We start from the raw sequence: 21,139 nt of genomic DNA, 5'->3' as shown, positions 1-21,139 counted from the left end.
TAGGGCCACAAGAGTTGTATGTCAATTTAATTAACTTTTTACACTGATAAGATACTACATTAAAACCTATAGAGAAAAGATTGGTCATTTTTGCGCATGATCTGTCAAAGGTCTGCTCTGCATGGAACAATGGCCACCTTAAAAAAATATCAAGGATTAATATATGTAAAGAGTAAGGAATTGCATTTCATGTAAGCCTCAGAATGCAAGATGCAAGGCCCAAAGTGCACAACATTTGTCATTCAATTATATTACAGAAATGCTTTCACACTACAGCAATTTTTAAAGCACTCCCAAAGGCTTCCAGGTTTCTGTAACAAGGCTTCTATGTAAAAGTTGAAGAATTGCATATATTCAAAGGCTTAGTGGTCCTCTAATTCCTTTTTGATCTCTGAAATGTATAGATGATCTTTCCCGTGTGCTACTTCCATGATACCAATTGCCTATGAAAAGAAAAAGGTGACAGGAATCAATTGTACGAACAACAGTAGGCTAGTAGCCATCTCTTCAGGGGTTTGGCATAGCCTGAGGCCTTTTGGGATTTTTGTCCCCAATAAGAACTAGTCTGATTATCATAATTTTATATAATAAAAGGTTTTTATTCATACAACACCTTTAAAAAAAATTCCACCTAAAGGACCAGGTGCTACACAGCTAAATGGAGGACAGGAAGCTTGCAAGCAAGTTGGGGAGGGAGGGCACATTTTGGCAGAGGATCCAACCAGCATGGAGAGCGGCTCAATATCAACATCTTACCCTCCACATAGGAAAATTGGGTTCCAGACCATTTTCCTACTTGAAGGCTTCAACTACAGTGAACCTAGCAGGATTAAACAATGCCTTACTCCAGTAAGAGAAGGTTCTTTGGGTGAATCTGATATCCAGTAAGCCACTACACATCAGCTCCTCTAACAATACATCAAAAAGGAAGCAAGTCTCAGTATGACCTATATGCTCCTATTGCAGTTGAGCCCAGAGGCTCTAATCAGGATCAGGGCCCTGCTGGACTAGGTGCTTTTCAATCATATCCAAAGCCAACCTGAACCTCAGGAGTGTAACATCTAAAACAAATTCAAGCTGTTCCAACTATCTGATGGCATCCAAAATGCCTGAGAGCACTTGTCACACTAACAAAACCTGGGCTTTACAATGAGATTTAATGAAGACTGCTCAGAGGCAGCCCCTCGCAATCTATGAATCTGCGAAAGGGGGCAGAAGAACACCAACCTTCAAAAATGGGCAAGGTATGAGGCAGAAATAAAGGGAGGTTAGAGGAGCTGAATGAATAGGACTGAGTGGAAGTGGGATAGACAGGTTTAAGAGGTAACTGCCAAGTGCAGGAGCCACCATGAAGTAAGGTATTACAGCATCTTAGAAGCTAGCCTTGAATACTTAGTCACCACTGCCTTAAGTAAATCAGGACTGCAATGATCCTCACTTTTAACCTCAGCTTCTACCTGATCAGCAACTAGAATTGACCCCAGATTGCCCCTCATACTGAGAGGATTAAATGTAAAAAAAACAACCCATCTGAGTTGTGGGTAAAGCAATAAAAGTAGACAACTTGTTGGGTTTTCCAGTAAGTCCCAAGATACCACATTTGGGACACCATGGCCAGTGTGTTCAATTGTTCATGCAGGCAATTTTTGGAAGACAGTCATTAGAAAAATATATTTGTATTGGGAAACGGACAGTGTCAACAGTTTTACCTATGCAACTGTCTGTAACTTGTATGCTGGCACAAGTCCCAGGCTCATCCTGGTTTATCAGCAAGGAGAAAAAAATGTTTTCAAGTTTTTATAACCAAACTTAAGCAGATTCTTGTGGCACCATCACCATGGCAGAGTGGCTGGAGGAATGAAAAATTGAAGCTTAATAATGATAAAAAAAATGCCAAAAGTAGGGAATCCCACACCAAAGCAATACATTAGGTCACTGAGGTTTAAGAAAGTAAAATGTCTCTTTTCATCAAAGGGGGAGAAAAAAATAAAGTTGTGAAATCTACCACAGGTTAGGGAAGGGGGCATGGAATCAAATTAAAATGGGGAAACATTTTTTAATGTTATGTTTGCCAATGCTGACAGCATTCTTGCTGCTTAAAGCAGTGAATATGCAACTCCACTAATAACCACCAATTCACCCGATAGAAACATGTTTTTAACAGCTATTGCAAGATATAAACCACAGACAAAGTGTGTAGTGCTTCCCTGGCAAGGCTACTGAAAAACCAAACCAACAAAAAAAGGATTATCTCATTTTGTCAGCCTCTAAACAAAGTAGGACTGTAGTTTCTTCTCAAGCTGAAGAGGAACACTGACCCAGGGAGGAAAATGCTATAAATGGGGTCCATCTACACAAGACATTTCCTGTGCAGTAGACCAGTTAGCTGCATAGTAAACAGTGTGTCTACATGTGTGCCCCTATTAGGCTGGAGCAAAATAATTTACTTTGCAGCAGAATAGTACTTATAAATAGCTGCAAGTTTTTTACTCTGCAGCAGCACGCATGTAGACACTGCCCCAGCTGGCTAAGCCCCAAGGGTGCTTCAGTGCAGGGGCTGCCTGCTAGCTAGACCTACAGTGAAGCACTCTCGTACCCCAGCCAGCTGCTCCACAGCATATAGAGCTCAGTTGGAGCAGCCCCAGACAGGCAGGCTGACCCCCGGGGCCCCTCGCCAGCCGGGGCTGCTCTGACCTAGCTCAACATCCTGTGGTCCCAGGCGCACAAGCAATAAGCCCCAGAGTTTATTGGTTTGCATTAAAATGCCCAAGACATGCCCACACACTGCAGGATTATGAAGTGAGAGTATCCTGAAGGCCCATTGTGAACAGAGCTAGCATTACACAAATGCACTGAAACAGAAGGGTAGAAATTGCACAGTTTCACAGAAAATTAAAAGAACAGGCTGAACATTAAGAGCTGCTGCACTAATGCATGCTACATTTTCTTGTTAAGAAGCAGTTAGCTTAGTTAAATCACTAAGCAGTTAGGCTTAGTTAAATCACTCTAATTACACAATATGATGGAAGTACCTTTTTTAGAGCCTTCATTCCAGCAGTTCTGTTTTCTAGTGCCATGTAGAGCCTCCCTAATTTCAGCCACATGGAGGCAACATTGAGAGAATATAATGGATAGTGTTTGCTGGAAAAGAAAGATTGGACTTTATCACATCCTGCAAACAGTTTCACAGCCTTTCCCTTAAACCCTACCCAGCTCAATGAGTAAGAAGCTGGCTCATTCTCCTTGCCCTCTCTGTTGCATCTGCCAACGGTTAGTGCCCATTGTTCATGTGATGGCGACATCTGTCCACTGGGAACTGGACTGAAGCCACCAAATTCATTTCAAGTACCACAGACCTCTGAGCAACTGTCAGATGGCAGTGACTTGCAGTCACTGGATTTAATCTGGCCAGCTAAAAGGGTACAAGTCGCTTTATCATTAGCAATGCTCTAAGCCACCCTGTACCTACAGTGCGAGCCACTCTCCTGATTGCAAAAGGCATGATTTTGTCAGCATCTGGGAGAGATGAAGCATTCACAGAGCATTTATCATGTATATCATGACTGCAATTGCAGCACAAGGAAGGGGCTGCAGCTGACCTGGAATGCTAGGCTGTGAGCCAGCGGGAACTAGGCAAGTCATGGGGATGATAAATAGTATTCACCCCCAGAGAAAATGTGCTGGCTCGCTCTCTGTACCACTGCTCCCTGACAGATAATCTCCAACTTTACACTGGCATCAGCTCCAAAGAAAAAGCTTTGCTTGCACTCTTCTAGCTGGAAAGAATCAGGCCTTAAGATGAGACTTTACTGGGGAGACAGCTGCTGTTCACACATCTGACCCCAGCATCTACCTAGTGCATAACAAACTAGGTCTCCACTATAAGCCTAGCCTAGGGTGGGCTGGGGGAAACCAGCAAAGATTAGGAGATCATACTTTTCCTCTCCAAGATAATTTCTGGGTGTTTGTTTTTGTATGCTACACTGCCCCCTGCAAGAAACCTGAGCTAGTACATTTTCCCCAGCTCATGCAGTGGAGGCCAAGGACATTAGGTGTTGATACACTCAGTTGCAGCAAGAAGAGCTAAATTTTACACCAGCTCCCCCTACTGCTCAGTCCATGCTAACCAGCCTTCCAACAGCCTTATTTTAACTATTTGCAATAGCTGGTGTGGTAATGAAAAAGGTGAACCAATTGGAAGAGTCAAATTCATAATAATATTATGCATATTAATTACACAACCTGTAGCATTCTGATTCTGGGACAGGAATTTCAGAAAGACAAGTGCTGCTAAATAGGGGTGTGCGAAACGGGCTGTATTCGATTTGGATTCAGCCCAAATCGGGGGACAGCAATTCGATTCAGTGATTCGGATCACTGCCCCGATTCGATTCAGCCGAATTCAAATCTGAAGATTCAATGCTGATTTGGAGAATCAGCGATTCAGCCATAACTTGAGGTACCAGGCCCAGCTCATGAACACTGGGATGCTGGGGCGGATGGAGCAACCCACAGGAGCACCCGCACCTCACAGCTTGGTGATCAGCTGTGGGGGGACCCAGACCCAGGAGGCACCATTTGCTGAGCCGGGGGGGAAAGGGGAGGGTCCCCCGCACACTCTGTGGCAGACCCAGAACTGGACCGAAAATGCTTCTGGTCTACTTATGGGTCCGCTGCCAAGCGCGCTGGGGACCCCACCACGTGCTGCCATGGAACGCTCCATCCGCCCCACCATCACAGTATTCACGAGCTGCCTGGTACCTTGAGGTATGTAGAAAAAAAAAAAAAACGCCACATAAAGCTGTGTCTACGTCGGATGCTTGATTCAATTCGGAGATTCCGCCACCAAATAGGGCCAAATCTCTGCCAAATCGAATCAGCAACTGAAGCTTCACACAGCCCTACTGCTAAATACCTCGGGCCGTGCTCCGATTGCAGTTATGCTGATCAGAATCTGGCTCAATGGGCAGTTCTAAAACAGGATTTGTAACAGCATTTCACTACTAAGCAGTTCATCATGTGTGGTGCATTTATACACTGTGCAATCAGGTAAATGTCTGTCCTTATGTTTAAAATACATGTTTATATGAAGGCATTGCATAATTAAAAAGGCAGCCTCAAAAATTACCTGTATGGTTTGATAATTTTTTGCCCATGGCGCAATGCACCTTCCCAGTCTTGCATGTAGAGACAGACTCCCATAGCCTGATACATCATATGCAACATGTAAACATTACTGTCTTCAAACACTGAGCCCATTTTGTCCAGGCTAAGCTCACAAACCTCCAGTAATTCACTAGGAGGTACCACGAAGTCAAGGAAAATACAATGAATAGTCTCTAATTGAATACTGCTGCTATACAGGTAAAGGAGATTCACCTTGTATTTATCTGGCGAAGAATGGACAGAAGCTATTGTCTAGGTCAGTGGGTTTCAACCTTTTTTCATTTGCAGACCTCTAAAAAAATTTCAAATGGAGGTGCAGACCCCTTTGAATTGTAAGTGTGGGTATTTGCACACTTTTGATTGATCATAGTCATCTTTTGCAGACCCCTTAGACAAAGTCTGTGGCCCCCCAGGGGTCCATGCACCACAGGCTGAAAACTGCTGCCCTAGATACAACTCTATTCTAAAATGGTATTGAGGGGTTCCAAGTCTCAGTGACTCCAGATAAAGTGTGGGGTTTTTTTGCATGACTTCCCCACTCCCTCTCTCCCTTTCCTTCACCCCCTCCCCCACCACTTCAGAACCCAGACTGGAGATCTTAATGCAGACTTCTTCAGTAATGTGGCATATTTGGTGGGGGAATAGGTCTATAAATTCCCCCAGCTCCTTTCTTACTCATCCCTAGGAAAAGGGGAACTACAGAGCTTATTTGGTCCAAAGGAGGTGCAACTCAGTAGCCTGTTTCACTTAGCCCCACAAATGCTTCAGTATTCTCCACATCAAAATTCATGGCAATTCATGGCAATGCTCTGCAATGAATGGCAAGAGTTATTTTTTCCTTCTGCCTCCAAAATGACCAACGAACCAAAAAGCTGTAGTGCTACTGGACTCAAACCTGATCTACACAGACACCTTGCTGTTAAAGTATAAAACTCAAATGGCAACAAGGTCTGAACAAATAATGTGTAATCATTTCAAAACTAGATGAATGCTGAGTATTTAGTGTTGAGAGTTCAGCTATCTCAAACACACTTCAGGAGCTGTGACTGTCCATATTAGGGTAAAATCTTGGCATCCATGAACTGCAAAACACCAACTGATTTCAGTGGAGCCAGGACTTCACCCCAACTCTTTACTCTTCATAGTAACTGGCACTGCAAATGTCTGTACTAAGCAGAAAGGATGCAGGATAAAATCCAAACTCAAGAACTCCAGAGATCTTATCAATCCAGGCTCTGTGAAGGACTTGCAGTTTCACTTCTCTGTGCTTCAGTTTATGCAAGGAATAGCATTTTGGGCACTGTGAAGATTAGTTAGTTTTTACAGCATTTGGAAGGGCTCAGGAAGTGCTCGTATATTGCACATATGCACCAGCACACGCACACACACCCCTGCTAAGCATTCCAAAGGTAATTTTCTTAATTAAAAAATTAAAACCCTGAGTGCCTCCATCCAGGAACATTAAACAAGCCTTTTTCCTCCCAGCACAACTCTTTTTGGCTTATCAGCTAGCTGTTTTTCTCTCCTCCTTTTGTATAGTCTGACCAGTTCCTCCTTAATGTAATTGTTAGCCGGCTTACATTTGAACCCGAGCTGTGCTCCTGTCACACAGTGGCATCAAGGTCACCAAGCAGTTCAGGTGGATGGTTAATCTGCTCAAACAATCTTTTTTGTTATACTTCATGTTTCTATTACGTGGGCATCCACAGGCTCCCATCACAACTGAGGAATAGCTCTGCTAGGTGCCATGCAACACATCTAAAGACACAATGCCTGTCCTGAAGAATTTACAATTTAATTATCAGTGGAAACAGATTTCTATGGGTCCTACTTATCTCGCCCACTGCTAAGCCAGACTCAGCATGTAACGAGGCATACAGGGATCAGCTTTATTTTTACTGGCTCCAATGTGCTCACACCTGCTGCTCCACAGAGATGCTGCTGTCCCTCTGTGTTGCACCAGCACTGTTCCCACTCACTCCCCACTTCCTATAAACATATTTATCATTAAAATTCTATCTTCAGTCATTACCCCTTCACATTATGCAGCCCAAATCTAATTTAGGTGAGGTCAACTGGAAAGACATGTCAGCTAGAAAGACACACCAACATCAGCTGTGGGCCCCTGCTCCCTCTGCATCCATGGACTGCCGTTTTAAGTGCCCAGACAGTATTCCAAAGGGCCAAACTGCTGCAATATAGGCAGAGAAACCAGAGGACTAAATGCAGACCTCGTGTAAATAGGCATAAAAAGTCACCCAGGTCTTAGGCTGGTTCAAATATTATGACCTATAACAAGGACTGACAGACTCACCATGAACATCAAAGAAAGGAAACTTTTGTGGTTAGTAATTAGCCTCAATGGCTTGGCTACAGGCCTAAAACACTGCTGCCTATTGCACTGACCCTTATCTTTAGGCCACCAATATTTGGCTTCTTTTAAATGTGCTCTCATTAACTTTATTAACCACTTCAACACATTTTAAAGATTTGGTTTGGTCTCAGTGCCACCTCAGTTCTTTATTTTTCCACTAAGGGCTTAAAAAGTGCTAAAATGTAGATTAGCCAAAAACCCAGCCAGCTCTGGGGTGTGATGAATCTATCTTTTACTTTCTATCTGTTACAATGTGCCTGAACCAAGACAGGAACTATACCACTCTAAAAGAGAAATAAGCATCCTTTAGCACAACACTATCCATACAGACCAAGTGCAGCAATACAATACCCCGACAGTCTCTTTCTTACACATACACACCCCCACACACTTTCTTGCCCCAACCCTGCCAAAGAAAAGTAGTTTCAATTTCTTACAGAAACAAAAAAGAGAACAAGAAAGTCTAGTTTCTAAATACTTATAAAAACTCCCCCAAGAAGCTTCCAAGCAAACAAGTACCCTGACATCAAATATTTAAGAATTACAAGACAAGCCAGAAACGGCAAGATTGAGACAAGGCAAGGCAAAGGATATATTTATAATGTTTGGCCCTCCTGAATTCTTCAATCATGTTTCTGGCATATCTGATCATGCCCTGTACAACTTCTGCTGATGGAGGATCATTCAATTTGCGGATCTCCAGTTTTTCTTTATCCTTGAAGAAACAGAGAAAAGTTAAAAATGCAATCCAAGGCAACAAAAGTACATGAATACATAGGGGTTCAAAAACCATCACAGTGAACTCAAAGGCATGGATGGGACCCTGGCTCCCCCAGAAGGAATTACTGATGTCTCTAGATGGAAAAAATATATAACAGGTAAATTATACACCTCCAATTTTTCCATAAAACTTTAGTGGGAATGCACTGAGCTTCCAAATTCCTAGAAAATGACTACCTGCAAAAGCCATTCCAAGGTGTTTTACAAACGTTGGTTGTATGAGCCGATTGCAACTAGGGTAGGATTTTCAGCTCAGAGCCAACTAGCAGCTTCCCATTCCACTGAAAAGAAACAAACAGGCCTGTTTTGTGGTGGAGGAAGAGGTCTCGCTAAAGGCAGTGCTTTCATGACGGAATTACTCAGAAGCTCAGACAGTTTGATAATTTACTATCTGAATGCTCAGATAGTACTGGACAACAAGTGCCTCATTAATCCCAATATGCACTGGTCTAACCAATAACACAGGGAGAATTTCATAAGTTGATGTGGCAGAATGGTTTTCCCAGAATCACTTGTGATTTGGGGGTCTGCTACACCCTGAGACAGAAAACCATTCCATGAAGTCAGTATTTCTGTAATGGTCTTCTCACCTACTACAGACACATCCTGATGGATCGCATCTTTGCATCAATGGGCAACTGCCCATTTGCCCCCTCAGGAAGGCCATGGGATGTCCTAAATTAAGGGGTAAAAAGAATCAGCATTTGGAAGTTAGGATGCTTTCTACAGAACTTCCAGAAGCTCCCAAATTACTACCCTGTAATGCTGTTTCCTATTGTGAACTCCAGTTTACTTGTCAGCATGAATTACTAGTGTCAGGTGTCTCGAGCCTAGATAAAGATACAGATTTTTAAAAAGGACAGAGACTGTCTAGCACTGTGTGCATTACAGTCTGCAAACTAACAAAGTGAATTTTCACGAGATCTACTGCATACAGTGCAACCTACATGAAAGAGTCAATCAAAACTACAAAAAAACTGCATTAAGCTTCTTTCAATTCATCTTTCCCATCATTTAAAATTAGAGCCATAAGGGAAAAATCTGCTTTTGGTTATACTAGAAAGATTTCATGGATCTTAAAGCCATAAGAAACCATAATTATCATCTAGTCTCACCTACTGCACAAAGCTGAACACAGAATTTCAAACTCTTCAATCTCAGTGTTTTCAAATGAGACAGCACAGGACATGTCTACGGTTCCCCATCTACTTGATCAACTGATCTGGAATCTCCCTCCTGTCAATAATCCCTAGTTTTGCAGAATTGTTATAATACACATTTGTACAGTGCCCTTCACAACAGTACTTGGGTGCTTCTCCAGTCACTGAAGACATTCTTCACATTTTCAAAATTTTCACTACTTGTTATTGAAGTTAGTTATCTAAATCTCCAAACTAAAAATCCTGACACTCTAGGTCCATCAAGAAATTTAACTCAATGGAAAATAGATTCCATTCTATATTCCACACTTTCCCTTCAGATTTACAGAAAAAAGGGCATCTTCACAAGTTCAGTTGCAAGAGGCTGATTTTCTGCTGTTCAGCTCCAGCCACTGTTAGCTTTCAGTCCAGTTTATTAATCTATCGCAATTTGGAAATGATCATTTGCAGCATAAGCCCCAATTTATTGAAGAACTTTTTCCCATCATGCGCCAATTGTTTCATGTTGGCTACTGGCAAGGGTGTACAGTTTTCTAAGTGGGAGATAACCTGAAGGGCCAAAATGACAGGTTATTTCGTGACAGGTACACTGTTGAGGTGAAACACCAGCTCCAGTGATATCCACAGGCAAAACTCATTGACTTTGATGAAGCCAAGATTTTACTCTATGTTTATATTTCAGGAAACTCAGTTTAAGTTCATGGAGCTATTGCAAGCTCTGAAGGATGCTATTCACTTCAAGGATCCTATATCCTAGGTGCACCTGCACGTGCAATTAATGCAAACTGATAAACTTTGGAGTACTTTGAGCCAGAGTACACTGCTCCTAGGCGCAGTGTCTACATGTGTGCCTGGGACAGCAGCACTTTGAGCCAGGGTGGAGCAGGCCTGAGCTGGCAGCAGGCTGAGGGGGGTCAGCAGGGAAAAAGCTGGCTGGGGCAGGAGAGTACCAAATGTGCAGAGCTGTGCTAGGTGGCAGGCACAGGCCTGGCCCCATGCTCCCTGGGCTGACTGGGTACAATTATCACCCGCAGTCACCATCTACACGCACGTTTGATCAAAGTGAATTACTCTGCCATAAAATAGTACTGTCCCTGACAATAATATTTTACGGCAGAGTTAATTAGCACACTGTGCTCTAATACTGGTGCACTTGTAGACAGCAATGCTTTACTGCAGAGCTAATTAGTCTACTCGGCAGTAAAGTACATGTGTAGCTGCATGCCCCCCTGCCCCCCATCTCCTAAGCAAAATAAATAAATAAAAAAGAGAGGTTGGTTGTTTAGCTAAGCAGGAGACTGGAGATCAGATGGACTGAACAGCCTTAAAAGAGGTGCCATCTAAAGCATGAGGGAGAAATGGTTCCTCAGTTAAGATGACAGAAATATTCCAGGTGGAGAGTATGAATGGGAGGGAGAGCAGCTTATAAGATGTTCATACCTACCTGGATTCCCATGTGGAAATTGCCTGACAAACAGTAAAACAAGCACGGGCATTTACCTAAACTATTTTTATTGTAAACAAAATAATACTTTGCTTTACAGGAGGCTGTCTCATCATTATATCCCAGGACAGATAGGTGTGGAACAGAGCTGTGCAATACATTAATTTTTATGCTGTTACACAGGAAAAAATAATCCACGTCAACATGCTGGGATAACTATTCAGCACAAATGATCCTCAGGCTGCACCCTTTAGTATCAAAGACCCTTGGCAGATGTTACACTTAAGATGCAATTAACCAGCTAATTGTGTCTTAAATAGTAATCAGGCCACACATTCAGGCAACTAATGGCACAATAGAACAAGAAATAAGCCATAAAATTATTCCACAAAATGCATAAGAGTATTGTGGATGGTTTCCATCATGCCTTGAATTGGACATGTGGCAGAAGGACCAATTTGGCATCTCAGCTGGCCCCAGCAAAGGCCACACAGACCACACCACTGCTCAAACCAGCCCCAATAAATTTCCACAGTCAGCTGACCATCAGGTGATTGTTGGGCACAAGCTTTCAATTTCCTGATACAGAGGGGGTCCAGGATCATGATCCTAGGTTCCCCCTGCACTGGCAAGTACGGCATAATTTGGATCTGACCACAATCCCAATATTGCACATCTTGCCATGCATGTGTGGCATGGCAGGAGGCATGATTGTTGGGACTGAGGATCAGAGCTTATTGTGCCTTTAAATGAACATCTGTCAGCAGCCAAAGTATAGACATCCGTAGGTTTAGGATTAAGTCCTAAACTCCAGCAGAACCCTCCTGGTACTTCTGGGGTAACAGAAGAAAAAAAGAAAAAGAATGAATCATTCAGCAACTTTACTGGTATCATCAACTGCACTGGGACTTCTTGAATTTCTATTGTTACGTTCTGGAACACCTCTAAATGATCCAATGAACACAAGCAAGTTTTGCAACTCTGGGGGGAAAAGGAAAGAATCCTGAATTTGGCATAAAACCCATTTTTGTATTTAAACTCCCATCAATGGATAGAACTGATGGAATGGCCTTGGTCTAAAAGTCTATATTTTTACTTGGCACTTTACTTAAAGTCCTTAAACTAAATACTTACCAGGATATTCCATTATATTATAGTTCACAGTTACAGTAGCGAGAAATGATATGGAAAAGCTTTTATAATAAAACACACTACTACTTTCCAATTCATGCAATAGAAAACAAGCCTATGGTATACCACTAGCTTATGAGGAAAGTACTTCTTTACTTTTGTTGTATTACCTTTTCTTTAGTAGTACACTCCCTGCAGTCACAGGTAAAGAAATAGGAGTCTCTTAAACGGTCATTTCTATCTTCTGTGGAGTATAACAGATCAATATAACTGGTAAAAACCTAGAAGAAAACCATTCTAATTAATCAATATGTTTGTACAATATACCCACCACATATGAATGCAAATACATTATCCATTTACATAGAATTAATACTCAATGTGATTAAACTGTCATATGCCTGTACATTTTGCCATATCCCTGTTACTGCATCACCTGCCACCTAATCAATTTCCTTTGAACTAATTCTTACATTCAGTATCTGTTGGCAGCCTCAAACCTTTGCCCCTTTAGAAATGCAGTCAGCCAAAGGAATGCTTCTTCCTTCTACCAACAGCAAAATTTCCTCCAACAATGAATGTGACTGAGATCCAAGGTAGGCAACAATCTAATGTATAGAAGAGAAAGCTCTTCAAATATGTCACAGTTTTAAGAGTGACATCTCAGGCTCCTGCTAGATTAGATGATTACAATTATTTTGGTGCTCAGCTTCTGATACCTCAAAGCATCCTTAATTTCAGAGGCTTGGGGCTCAACACTTCCTGGGGAAAAAAGAAAAAAAAAAACAGGACTTAAGTTGGGCACCCAAATATTCCCTAGCAACTTTCTAAGTTTTAAGGCAGAAGTGTCAAAACATATGGCCTGTGGGCTCAGTGGGCCATGGAGCATACGGACCTGATCACCAGTGGTTCTGGTGAATATGGCCTGTAGCAGCAGGCCGGCAAGCAAGGGCTGTGCAACACAAGTCCAGTGCAGTGGGCTCTGCTGCACTGCAGAAGTAGCCCCCTCTGGTCCAGATGACTAAAGTGAGTTTGACACTCCTGGTTTAAGGCAAGAATCCTTTTTAAAAAGAGATCCCTTCTCTCCTGAAGAGACATAGGGCCTATCCCACCTATTATGCATTTAAGTCGACTTAAATAGATTCTATTTAACCCTGTTCAAGTCCTGAATATCTACTAATACATCTACTTTTATAACATGTCATCATTATCTGACCCTTAATACTGGGTCACTAGAAAGCAGCAAGGAAGAGGAAGATCCATTCAACTTTACCATGAACTGATTTTTGGGAACATGGGTAGCGTGGACTTAAAACTAAGTCTACTTATGCAACAAACTGTTGGAATAGAACCTGGCTTCCAGTACTTCAGTTCTAGAAAGGGTGACTATTAACCTAAAAAGGCTATGATTTTTATTTATTTATTTATTTATTTTTTGAGTACAGTACAGAAAAGTATTTTTTGTCACAAACTCCTGCAATCAAACTGTTCCATCTTTTTAAAAGGCATCTCCCCAAGAAGCATACAATTACACAACAGTGGACTACTTTACAGTCTACCACTGCATTGAAACAAATTAATTAAAATGCTCTTGTTTATAATTAAGTCTGAACTGCTGTACTCAATCTGATCCATTCTTTACTGTGCCTTTGAACACCACAGTCAATTTCATTTACTATTTATGCTTGTCTTTATTCTGTACTGATGCTCAATTTTTCCTCCAGGCACAAAACACACAAGAAATAGGAACTGAACTTTACACAATGGAAACTAACAATTTTCTGATGCAATAGCAAGAATAAACCAGAAGATGGGGACACAGGCCATGTGACTGTTTTGCACAAGGAAAATCATTTATTCCTACTCAGTCCTTGTTGGCACACAGCAAGTTTTTTATATGTTAGAAGAACAACTATGAAATATGCTAACAGTTTGTTTTGGGGAATTTTCTACCAAAAGTTATTAGTCTTTCTGTAAAAATCAGAGTTCAGCCAAGTAACATGTCAAGAAACGTGTTCAATTTTAACTTCAGACAGCAAGCCCAGTTGAGAGAGAAGTTTATCCAGAATGTCACACAAAATTACCAGCTTTTAACTGTCTCATGCGAAGTAACAAAACTGGGTTGCAGCATTGTCTAATCCTTTAACATCAGCCTACGACCATATCCCCTACTCTCAGCAAGGAGCCACACACCTGACTCGTTTACTCAGGTGAGAAACCTTCCACTATTGTAAATCATTTAATCCCAAAAGCTGTCTTCCTTTTACTGGCTGAAATCTCATTTTATATGCTTGGTAATCACAACCAAAATTAATACTGAACTCAATTTAACCAGGTTAGCCTTTACCATTCAAGTGCTATTAACAGGGAAGTAATTGTAAAATCCTACACACAGCATATCATTTAAATATATAAAACCCTATTATTGTCACACACAGGTATGGGTGACCACCTCTCCCCAGTTCTGTCCAAGTCAAACTGGAGATAATAGTGTTCTTTGCTGGTCAAGACATACTAGTGAAGATCACTGACTGAGACTCAGACAGGCTGGATGTAACCTAACAGGCCTTATTCTGGTTAAGGAAAATATATCCAGCCCTTTACCGGAAGTCTGGCCCCACCTACAGTCAAAGGGGTCATAACAATCTGGGGTCATGCAAGGCTGTATTTTATCCAAACTGGCAGGGATGTATTCCATATTATGTGGATCATCTTTCTAGACAGAAATTGGTCCCCCATTTTATGTTGCATCCTTCTGCATACTTCTACAGCATTACTGTAGTATTGTTATAATGGAAGTTATAGAAATAATAATAGCTTGCGTATATTCAGATTCATTTCAGTTGGAGACTTCAATGCAACAGGCAAATAATCAACAAATTAAACCACAAAACAACTTTGAGGGGTTGTTATTCTGCCCAGGTTACAAACTAGCAAACTGAGGCACAAAGGAACCATATCAAAGTGATGAACTGTTATCAGAAATTGAATTCTGGTTTCCCCATTTCCATTCCACTGCTCTTCTCCCAAAATTATGCTGCCTTGCAGGATCACATCTCACCCAATCCCACCCTGAACATTTAAGCGAGCATTTTCAGAACCTTCACTCACCTTTAAATGGAATAAACACGAAAAGCTGGATTCCCTGCCATGCAGGGGCACATGCACAATACTGCAATAAAATACTCATATAAAATGGATTTACCTCATCCCCAGGTTCAATCTCTTGGACAGCCCTGACTTCAGCCAAGGTCCCTTTATATGTTACAATTACATTTGGACAACAACTGTGATTCATCAATGCAACACTGTAAAAAGCAACAACAACAAAAAAAAAGCCAGACTTACTTCTTCTCAAAGAAACAGACCAAAAGCTAAGCAACACTTCAGCAGACAAACAAGCTTCAAAGTTCAAGTCACCTTATCTCAGATGTTTTTATTCCAGGGTTTAATATGAATGTAACAAATCGGCAAAGGCTACAGAATTGCTATTTTAATATTTACACAAGAGCAATACCAATAGGATCAGACAAACTGGTCCTCTGACCTCCCAACTCTTATTATACAGCGTGCTGAGTCTCAGTTAGTTCCTGCCATGCAGACAGAACTGTAATTGAGTGGGCACATCTAAACATGCTGCTATGGCGCCATTGTTACTTTTGGAAGTACTAAAAGATGGTATAGTAACAGCTGGTACTGCACACGGTTATTTTTAGGCACTACGTTGCCCTAGCAACGAGCTAAAATGGTGGAGTGCATCACTACAGCAACATAGCTGTGGCATCATGAGGTTTGCCCGCTGACAGTAGGTTGTGTTGCCATGGCAAAATAGCGTTACGTGTAGACACGTCCAGTGACATGCATACAAGGACTGCTCCTGTTCGCATTAAAGGAAGTGGCAAATCAACCAGTGGGAAGTAAAGCATACTAAGTTTGGCAAGTGTCTGGGGATCTTTTTGGAAGGAAAGCCTGTAAGTATAATTTTTAAGTATTACTGTAAGGCCACATAGATAAACTTGAGAAACAAGAGTTAGTTGTTTGTACTAGCGAGATCTGTGGTAATATTCCAACTAACTTTAACGAGCACAAAAGCACACTACAAATTTACCGTAAGTTTAAAACTGAAGAATTAGTTTTTCTTCTTGTGGAAGAAGGAAAAAATCTTACCTGCTGGGAGAAAAGTACCTCCTCCTTAACGCTGGGCTATGACAAAGTGTGTGTGTTTTATTGCATACATTATCTAACATACTTTCTTTATCCACAAAGCAAATATAGAATTGCTTCTGGTCAGAGCAAAGAAAAATTCACAATTCACAGACTTGCTGAGCAGCTAAACACGGAAGTGATGGTGTTGAAGGTGAGGATAGTGAAACAATACTCAGGAGGTCTTTTTCTCTGCTCCTCAATGGAGTAATGGGAGCAGGGCTCAGCACTGCCTTCAGTACAGGACTTATAATGAACAGATGCTGTCAGCAGTTTTCTTTGCTACAGGATGAGAGTGACCCAAGTGGAATCTGCAAAGCCCTTGCTTGCTGCCAAGGGCCATATTCACCAGGACCACTGGTGATCGGGCCCCGAAGCTTCATGGCACCTTTTTTCCTCTTCAGCACTAGAGAGTTGTCTGCTCTCTTCCATGAGCAACACTACTAGCTCTAGTTTATTTGCAGAGCTGACAGAGTTTGTGCATTTTTTCTACTGGCATAGCAACAAAATATATCATGTTAAAACATCTGAGAGTGTAGAGAGATTTATAAAAAAAAACCTGAGGGGCATAACGCTGAGCAAGAACTCATCACTTGTTCAGAGAGCAACAGGTGAGGACACACAGACTGAAGAACAGGGATGAATGCGAGGTGAGAACACGCATGGGGGGGAAAATGTCACCTCTGGAACCCTCTGCACTTTTTATGCAGCCAACACCTAATGCCTTTGCGGAAGGTTTAAAAGACAAAAAAATAAAAGCACAGCCTTGACACGTAGCAGAAAGGTTGGGGGTCAAGGGCACAAGATTTCCTCCCAGCCCCATGTGGCAACCAACAAAGCCCAGAAGCATGAAACACCCATAGCTATGCCCGTGTCATCCCTGACCAGTAGCTGTCCAACCTTGCTGAACATCTCCAGTGGTGGAAAGTCCACAACTTCCTTAGGCAGTCTATTCCACTGCCTCACTCTTTCATAGATTCTAGGGTCAGAAGGGACCTCAGTGGGCCATCTAGTCCAACCCCCTGCCCCTGGCAGGCAAGAAAAGGGTCACCAAACCTGGGATCATGTGATCCCAGCCAGGTGCCTGTCCAGTCTCCTCTTGAAGACCCCCAAGAGCACCACCTCCCTTGGAAGCCCATTCCAGATCCTGGGAACCCTGACCTTGAAGAACTTTTTTCTAATGTCCCGTCTAAACCTACTCTCCAGTAGCTTATGGCCATTGTTCTTTGTTGTTCCAGGGGGTGCCCTGGTAAACAGATCATCACCTACTTCGTGTTGCTCTCCCCTTATGAATTTATATGCCGCCACAAGGTCCCCTTCTCAGCCTTCTCTTGGAGAGGCTGAAGAGGTTACGGTCCCTTAGCCTTTCCTCGTAGGGCCTTCCCTGCAGGCCTCCAATCAGATGAGTGGCTCTTCTTTGGACCCTCTCCAGGTTGTCCGCATCCCACTTGAACTGCGGCATCCAGAACTGGACACAGTACTCCAGCTGTGGCCTGACCAGTGCCATGTAGAGAGGTAGAATCACCTCCCTGGACCTGTTCTAACAGTGAAGAACTTTTTCCTGATATCCACTCTAAACCTACTTTACTCCACCCTTGGTGTGGATGCAGCTATTCCGACAGGGGAGGGCTTTCGTCAGCTTTGGACCTGAACACAGACGCACATTAAACACCAGGGAATATTACATCTGCATCTAGATGGGATACCATCAGCTGTTCCATTGTAGGTGCTCAGAGTAGGCACCATTACATCAGTCATCTGCAAAGACCACTGGTTAGCAAATTACTAGTTCATATGAATCTTGGATTTTAGTTCACAACTTGAGTTTTATGACTTCAAAACAAACTCATAGTGCAACTCAGATGAACCCATTAGGTTTTAAATCAACACTGTATGAAATCATAAACTACCATATTTGCTCGAATATAAAAGGACCTTGAACATAAGTCAATCCCCCAATAATTAGATTCTATGTATTAAAAATGTATACAGTTGTTATAATTCTCCAAGTACAGAATGTAATTATTGGAGATTTGCTTTGAATTTGTCCTGCTCCCACTGCTAAAGCAGGGGAAATAAAAACAAAAAGGGGGGGGGGGGGGGGAGGAACAGGTAGCCTTCTTGACCTCTGCCCCCCACAACTTCTCCCTAAAGCCCCTTCCCCCCCTTACTGTCAGACCCTGCTGTCCCTGAGCACATGGAAATGAGGGCCAAACCTGAAAACACTGACTTTGAATAAGCATACCTGCAGTAATTTGCATAAAGGCAAATTACTACAGGTACCCACCAACTAAGTCCGTCCAGAATTGATGCATTTTACCTTTTTGCAAACTGCCACAAGTTTTAGCACAGGTATTCCATAAACACACTTTTAAGCAGCACTTGTGTACCTACTTATACATAGTACAAACTATTCAAGATATTAGTCCAAAGCCAAAAGTCTCATGATTTATCATACAGTTTAGTGAGCTGGGCCTCAGTAGAATCAACAGCCTTTCAATCCTTGGTGACCCCATAGCCCAGCACTGCTCAGTATATGCATGTGCTCCAAACAGCCCCACAAAGGATCTATGTGCTAATTAGCCCCTCAACTCATAACTGGAACCAGATGTTGTCACGAGTCCTGGGATCCTCCAAAAATTTACATGCAGATGAGGTGTGGGATCACCTGGTCCAGCTCTAACTCATGGAAGGCAGGGTCATATTAAGCACAAACAACAGGCCAAGAGAGGGGGTAACAGAGCATCTTACCTACATGGAGGTTAAATGATATTTGCTAGGCATTTAAGGCTGGTAAAGAAACAGGAGTCAATGGAAATGGGAAAGAAAGGCACTGCTCAGCTGTATGCATGAAGGGGAAGTTGAAATGTAATGGTTCACCATGAGTTGAAAAAAAGAGTCAGCACTGAGGAGGACTGAGCACAATGGGTACTATATGTTATTCAAATGGGCTGCACTAACCTATCTTTGTGGTAGGTTTCCATCAGCATCTCAGTCTTTCTGGCTAAAATCAAATGTAGTAGCATTTGATGTAGCAGCATTTGAAGGGGTGTCAGGGCTGACTCTGGCACTCCTAGTGCTGGCCTGGTATTGCAGTACCTCCAGGCCTGGTGCCAGTTCCCTAGGGAGGGAACACCTACCCATTTTTTTTTTTTTTTAAGGGCCACATACAAAGAAAGGTTCCCATCAGTATGTTTGCCCAATGTGGGCCATGTGTTTCACAAGCATGTTCAGTGTTGGCTGTAATTAATTAATTTCATAATTGGCTTCCATTTCTGAGCACATGCAGCTTCTGGCAGCAGTTTAATGATAGCCAAGGTATTCAATGAGATTTCCTTGTATGCAAATACAAGACAAGAGGCTTTTCCTCCTCATACTGACTGGGAGAAAAAAAATCTTCACCTTACAGTCAAGTAAACATGACATATCCTTGAGTGTTTTATTAAAGTGGGTTGTAGGACACTCCACGATAAGTGAAATGCAAGATAAATTAAGGATTTTATTAGAAAAAAATACTAATAGAAAGGCATATCTTAATTTACATTTTAATTCAATTTGAGTACAACATCCCCTAATATGCACTAGAGATTTTTAAAAATAAATATGCATATTCCATAAAAAGTAAAATCCAGCTTACTCAGGAAATACTGCTGACCCCAGGTGAGACAGTTCTTCATCTTCGATTGTAAAGCCATTACAGTTAACCTAAAAGAATAGAGAGACATTAGCAGCAAAGCTCCCTAGCCAGCCCAATCCACTTTAATTTGACACTCCACATTAACATAACAGATCTCCCTGGAGAGGTAACTATACTCAGGGGCAGATCCAGAAGGGGTGCAATATCACAGCTGCATCCCTCTTTTAGATCTGACTGCACAAGCAGCACACAGGGACTTAAGCCCCTGAAGCAGATAAAAATTCCCCCTTCAACTCCATGCTCAGCTGTATGTCTCCTCCCCTTCCATTATCTCCCTCTCTCTCCCCTGCCCACCACTACCACTGTCCCTACCTGACCAGGGGTAGGAGGGAATGCCAGAAGCCACTTTTGCCCCATACCAGTTGGGCTGCATGAGGCCTGCTAGGCTTAGCTGACACCAGCAGCAGCAAGTAGGTTCCCCCTCTCTGCCCAGTCCCCCCAGATGTTCACCACCAGCCCAAAAGCAGAGGGAGGAACAGGTGAACCCTCCCGCTACCACCATTGCTGCTGGTGAAACCATCTCCCCTTGCCTGGCTGGAGTAGGACAAGAGCAGCTCTGGAGCTCTTCCCTTTACAAAATCCTGGATCTGCCTATGACTATACTGAAGAGCAAACCTGAATAATATGGTTACAATTTCTTATCTTCATAGTCAGCACATGTACAGAGGCACTGTTGTCAAAAGACACTTCAGAGAAACAGAAAGGACCAAGTCCTCACACTGATGAGTTTGCAATCTCATTTAGTAGAATCTACACAAAAGACCAATAATCGGGCATTCAAGTACAACTGTGTAGAGTCCTACTCTAGTCCACAACATGGAGGACATCAGCTTTGGAAGGCCAGGCACAAGACATGACACTTAAGAGCATGGAAGAAAGTGGGTAAGGTCTGTTCCAAGGAGAGGATACAAATGTGAAGCCAGGCATGACCCTGAGAAGCGGCAGAAGAAAGGAGGGACTGAATTTTGTTTTAACAAGGAATTTTGCTATCATTTCCAATGGGACCAAAGTTTGGTGCAAAAGGAATGCTGAAAATAGAGGAACTAGACAACACTACCTGCATGAGGGAAAATGTAGAGATGAACAAGGGCCAGATCATGGTTGTGCAGAGCCTTGAATGAATATATGGTATAGAGGACAGGGCCTAACAGGGATGCAACTGGTTGTGTTTTTTAATTGAAACC

The 21,139-nt window shown here is 42.4% G+C and overlaps 1 protein-coding gene across 3 annotated transcripts in view; it reads right to left on the bottom strand.

Annotated features, from left to right (window-relative positions):
- SMYD2 (SET and MYND domain containing 2) overlaps positions 1-21,139 on the bottom strand; it is a 42,198-nt gene continuing 21,059 nt past the window's right edge. For all 3 annotated transcript variants that reach the window (XM_025192487.1, XM_025192488.1, XM_025192489.1), the window contains 7 exons: positions 19,896-19,963; positions 15,261-15,363; positions 12,226-12,336; positions 8,135-8,255; positions 5,129-5,303; positions 3,033-3,141; positions 1-443 (listed from right to left, as the gene is read on the bottom strand). In XM_025192487.1, the coding sequence (XP_025048272.1) occupies positions 363-443; positions 3,033-3,141; positions 5,129-5,303; positions 8,135-8,255; positions 12,226-12,336; positions 15,261-15,363; positions 19,896-19,963 (768 nt within the window). In that variant the 3' untranslated portion in view covers positions 1-362. The remainder of the gene's footprint in view (positions 444-3,032; positions 3,142-5,128; positions 5,304-8,134; positions 8,256-12,225; positions 12,337-15,260; positions 15,364-19,895; positions 19,964-21,139) is intronic.

The sequence above is a fragment of the Alligator sinensis genome, unplaced genomic scaffold, assembly GCF_000455745.1.
Source record: "Alligator sinensis unplaced genomic scaffold, ASM45574v1 scaffold503_1, whole genome shotgun sequence".
NCBI classification, from domain to species: domain Eukaryota; kingdom Metazoa; phylum Chordata; order Crocodylia; family Alligatoridae; genus Alligator; species Alligator sinensis.
The sequence above is the reverse complement of the archived record's forward strand: the minus strand, read 5'-3'. Positions and strand labels throughout refer to the sequence as shown.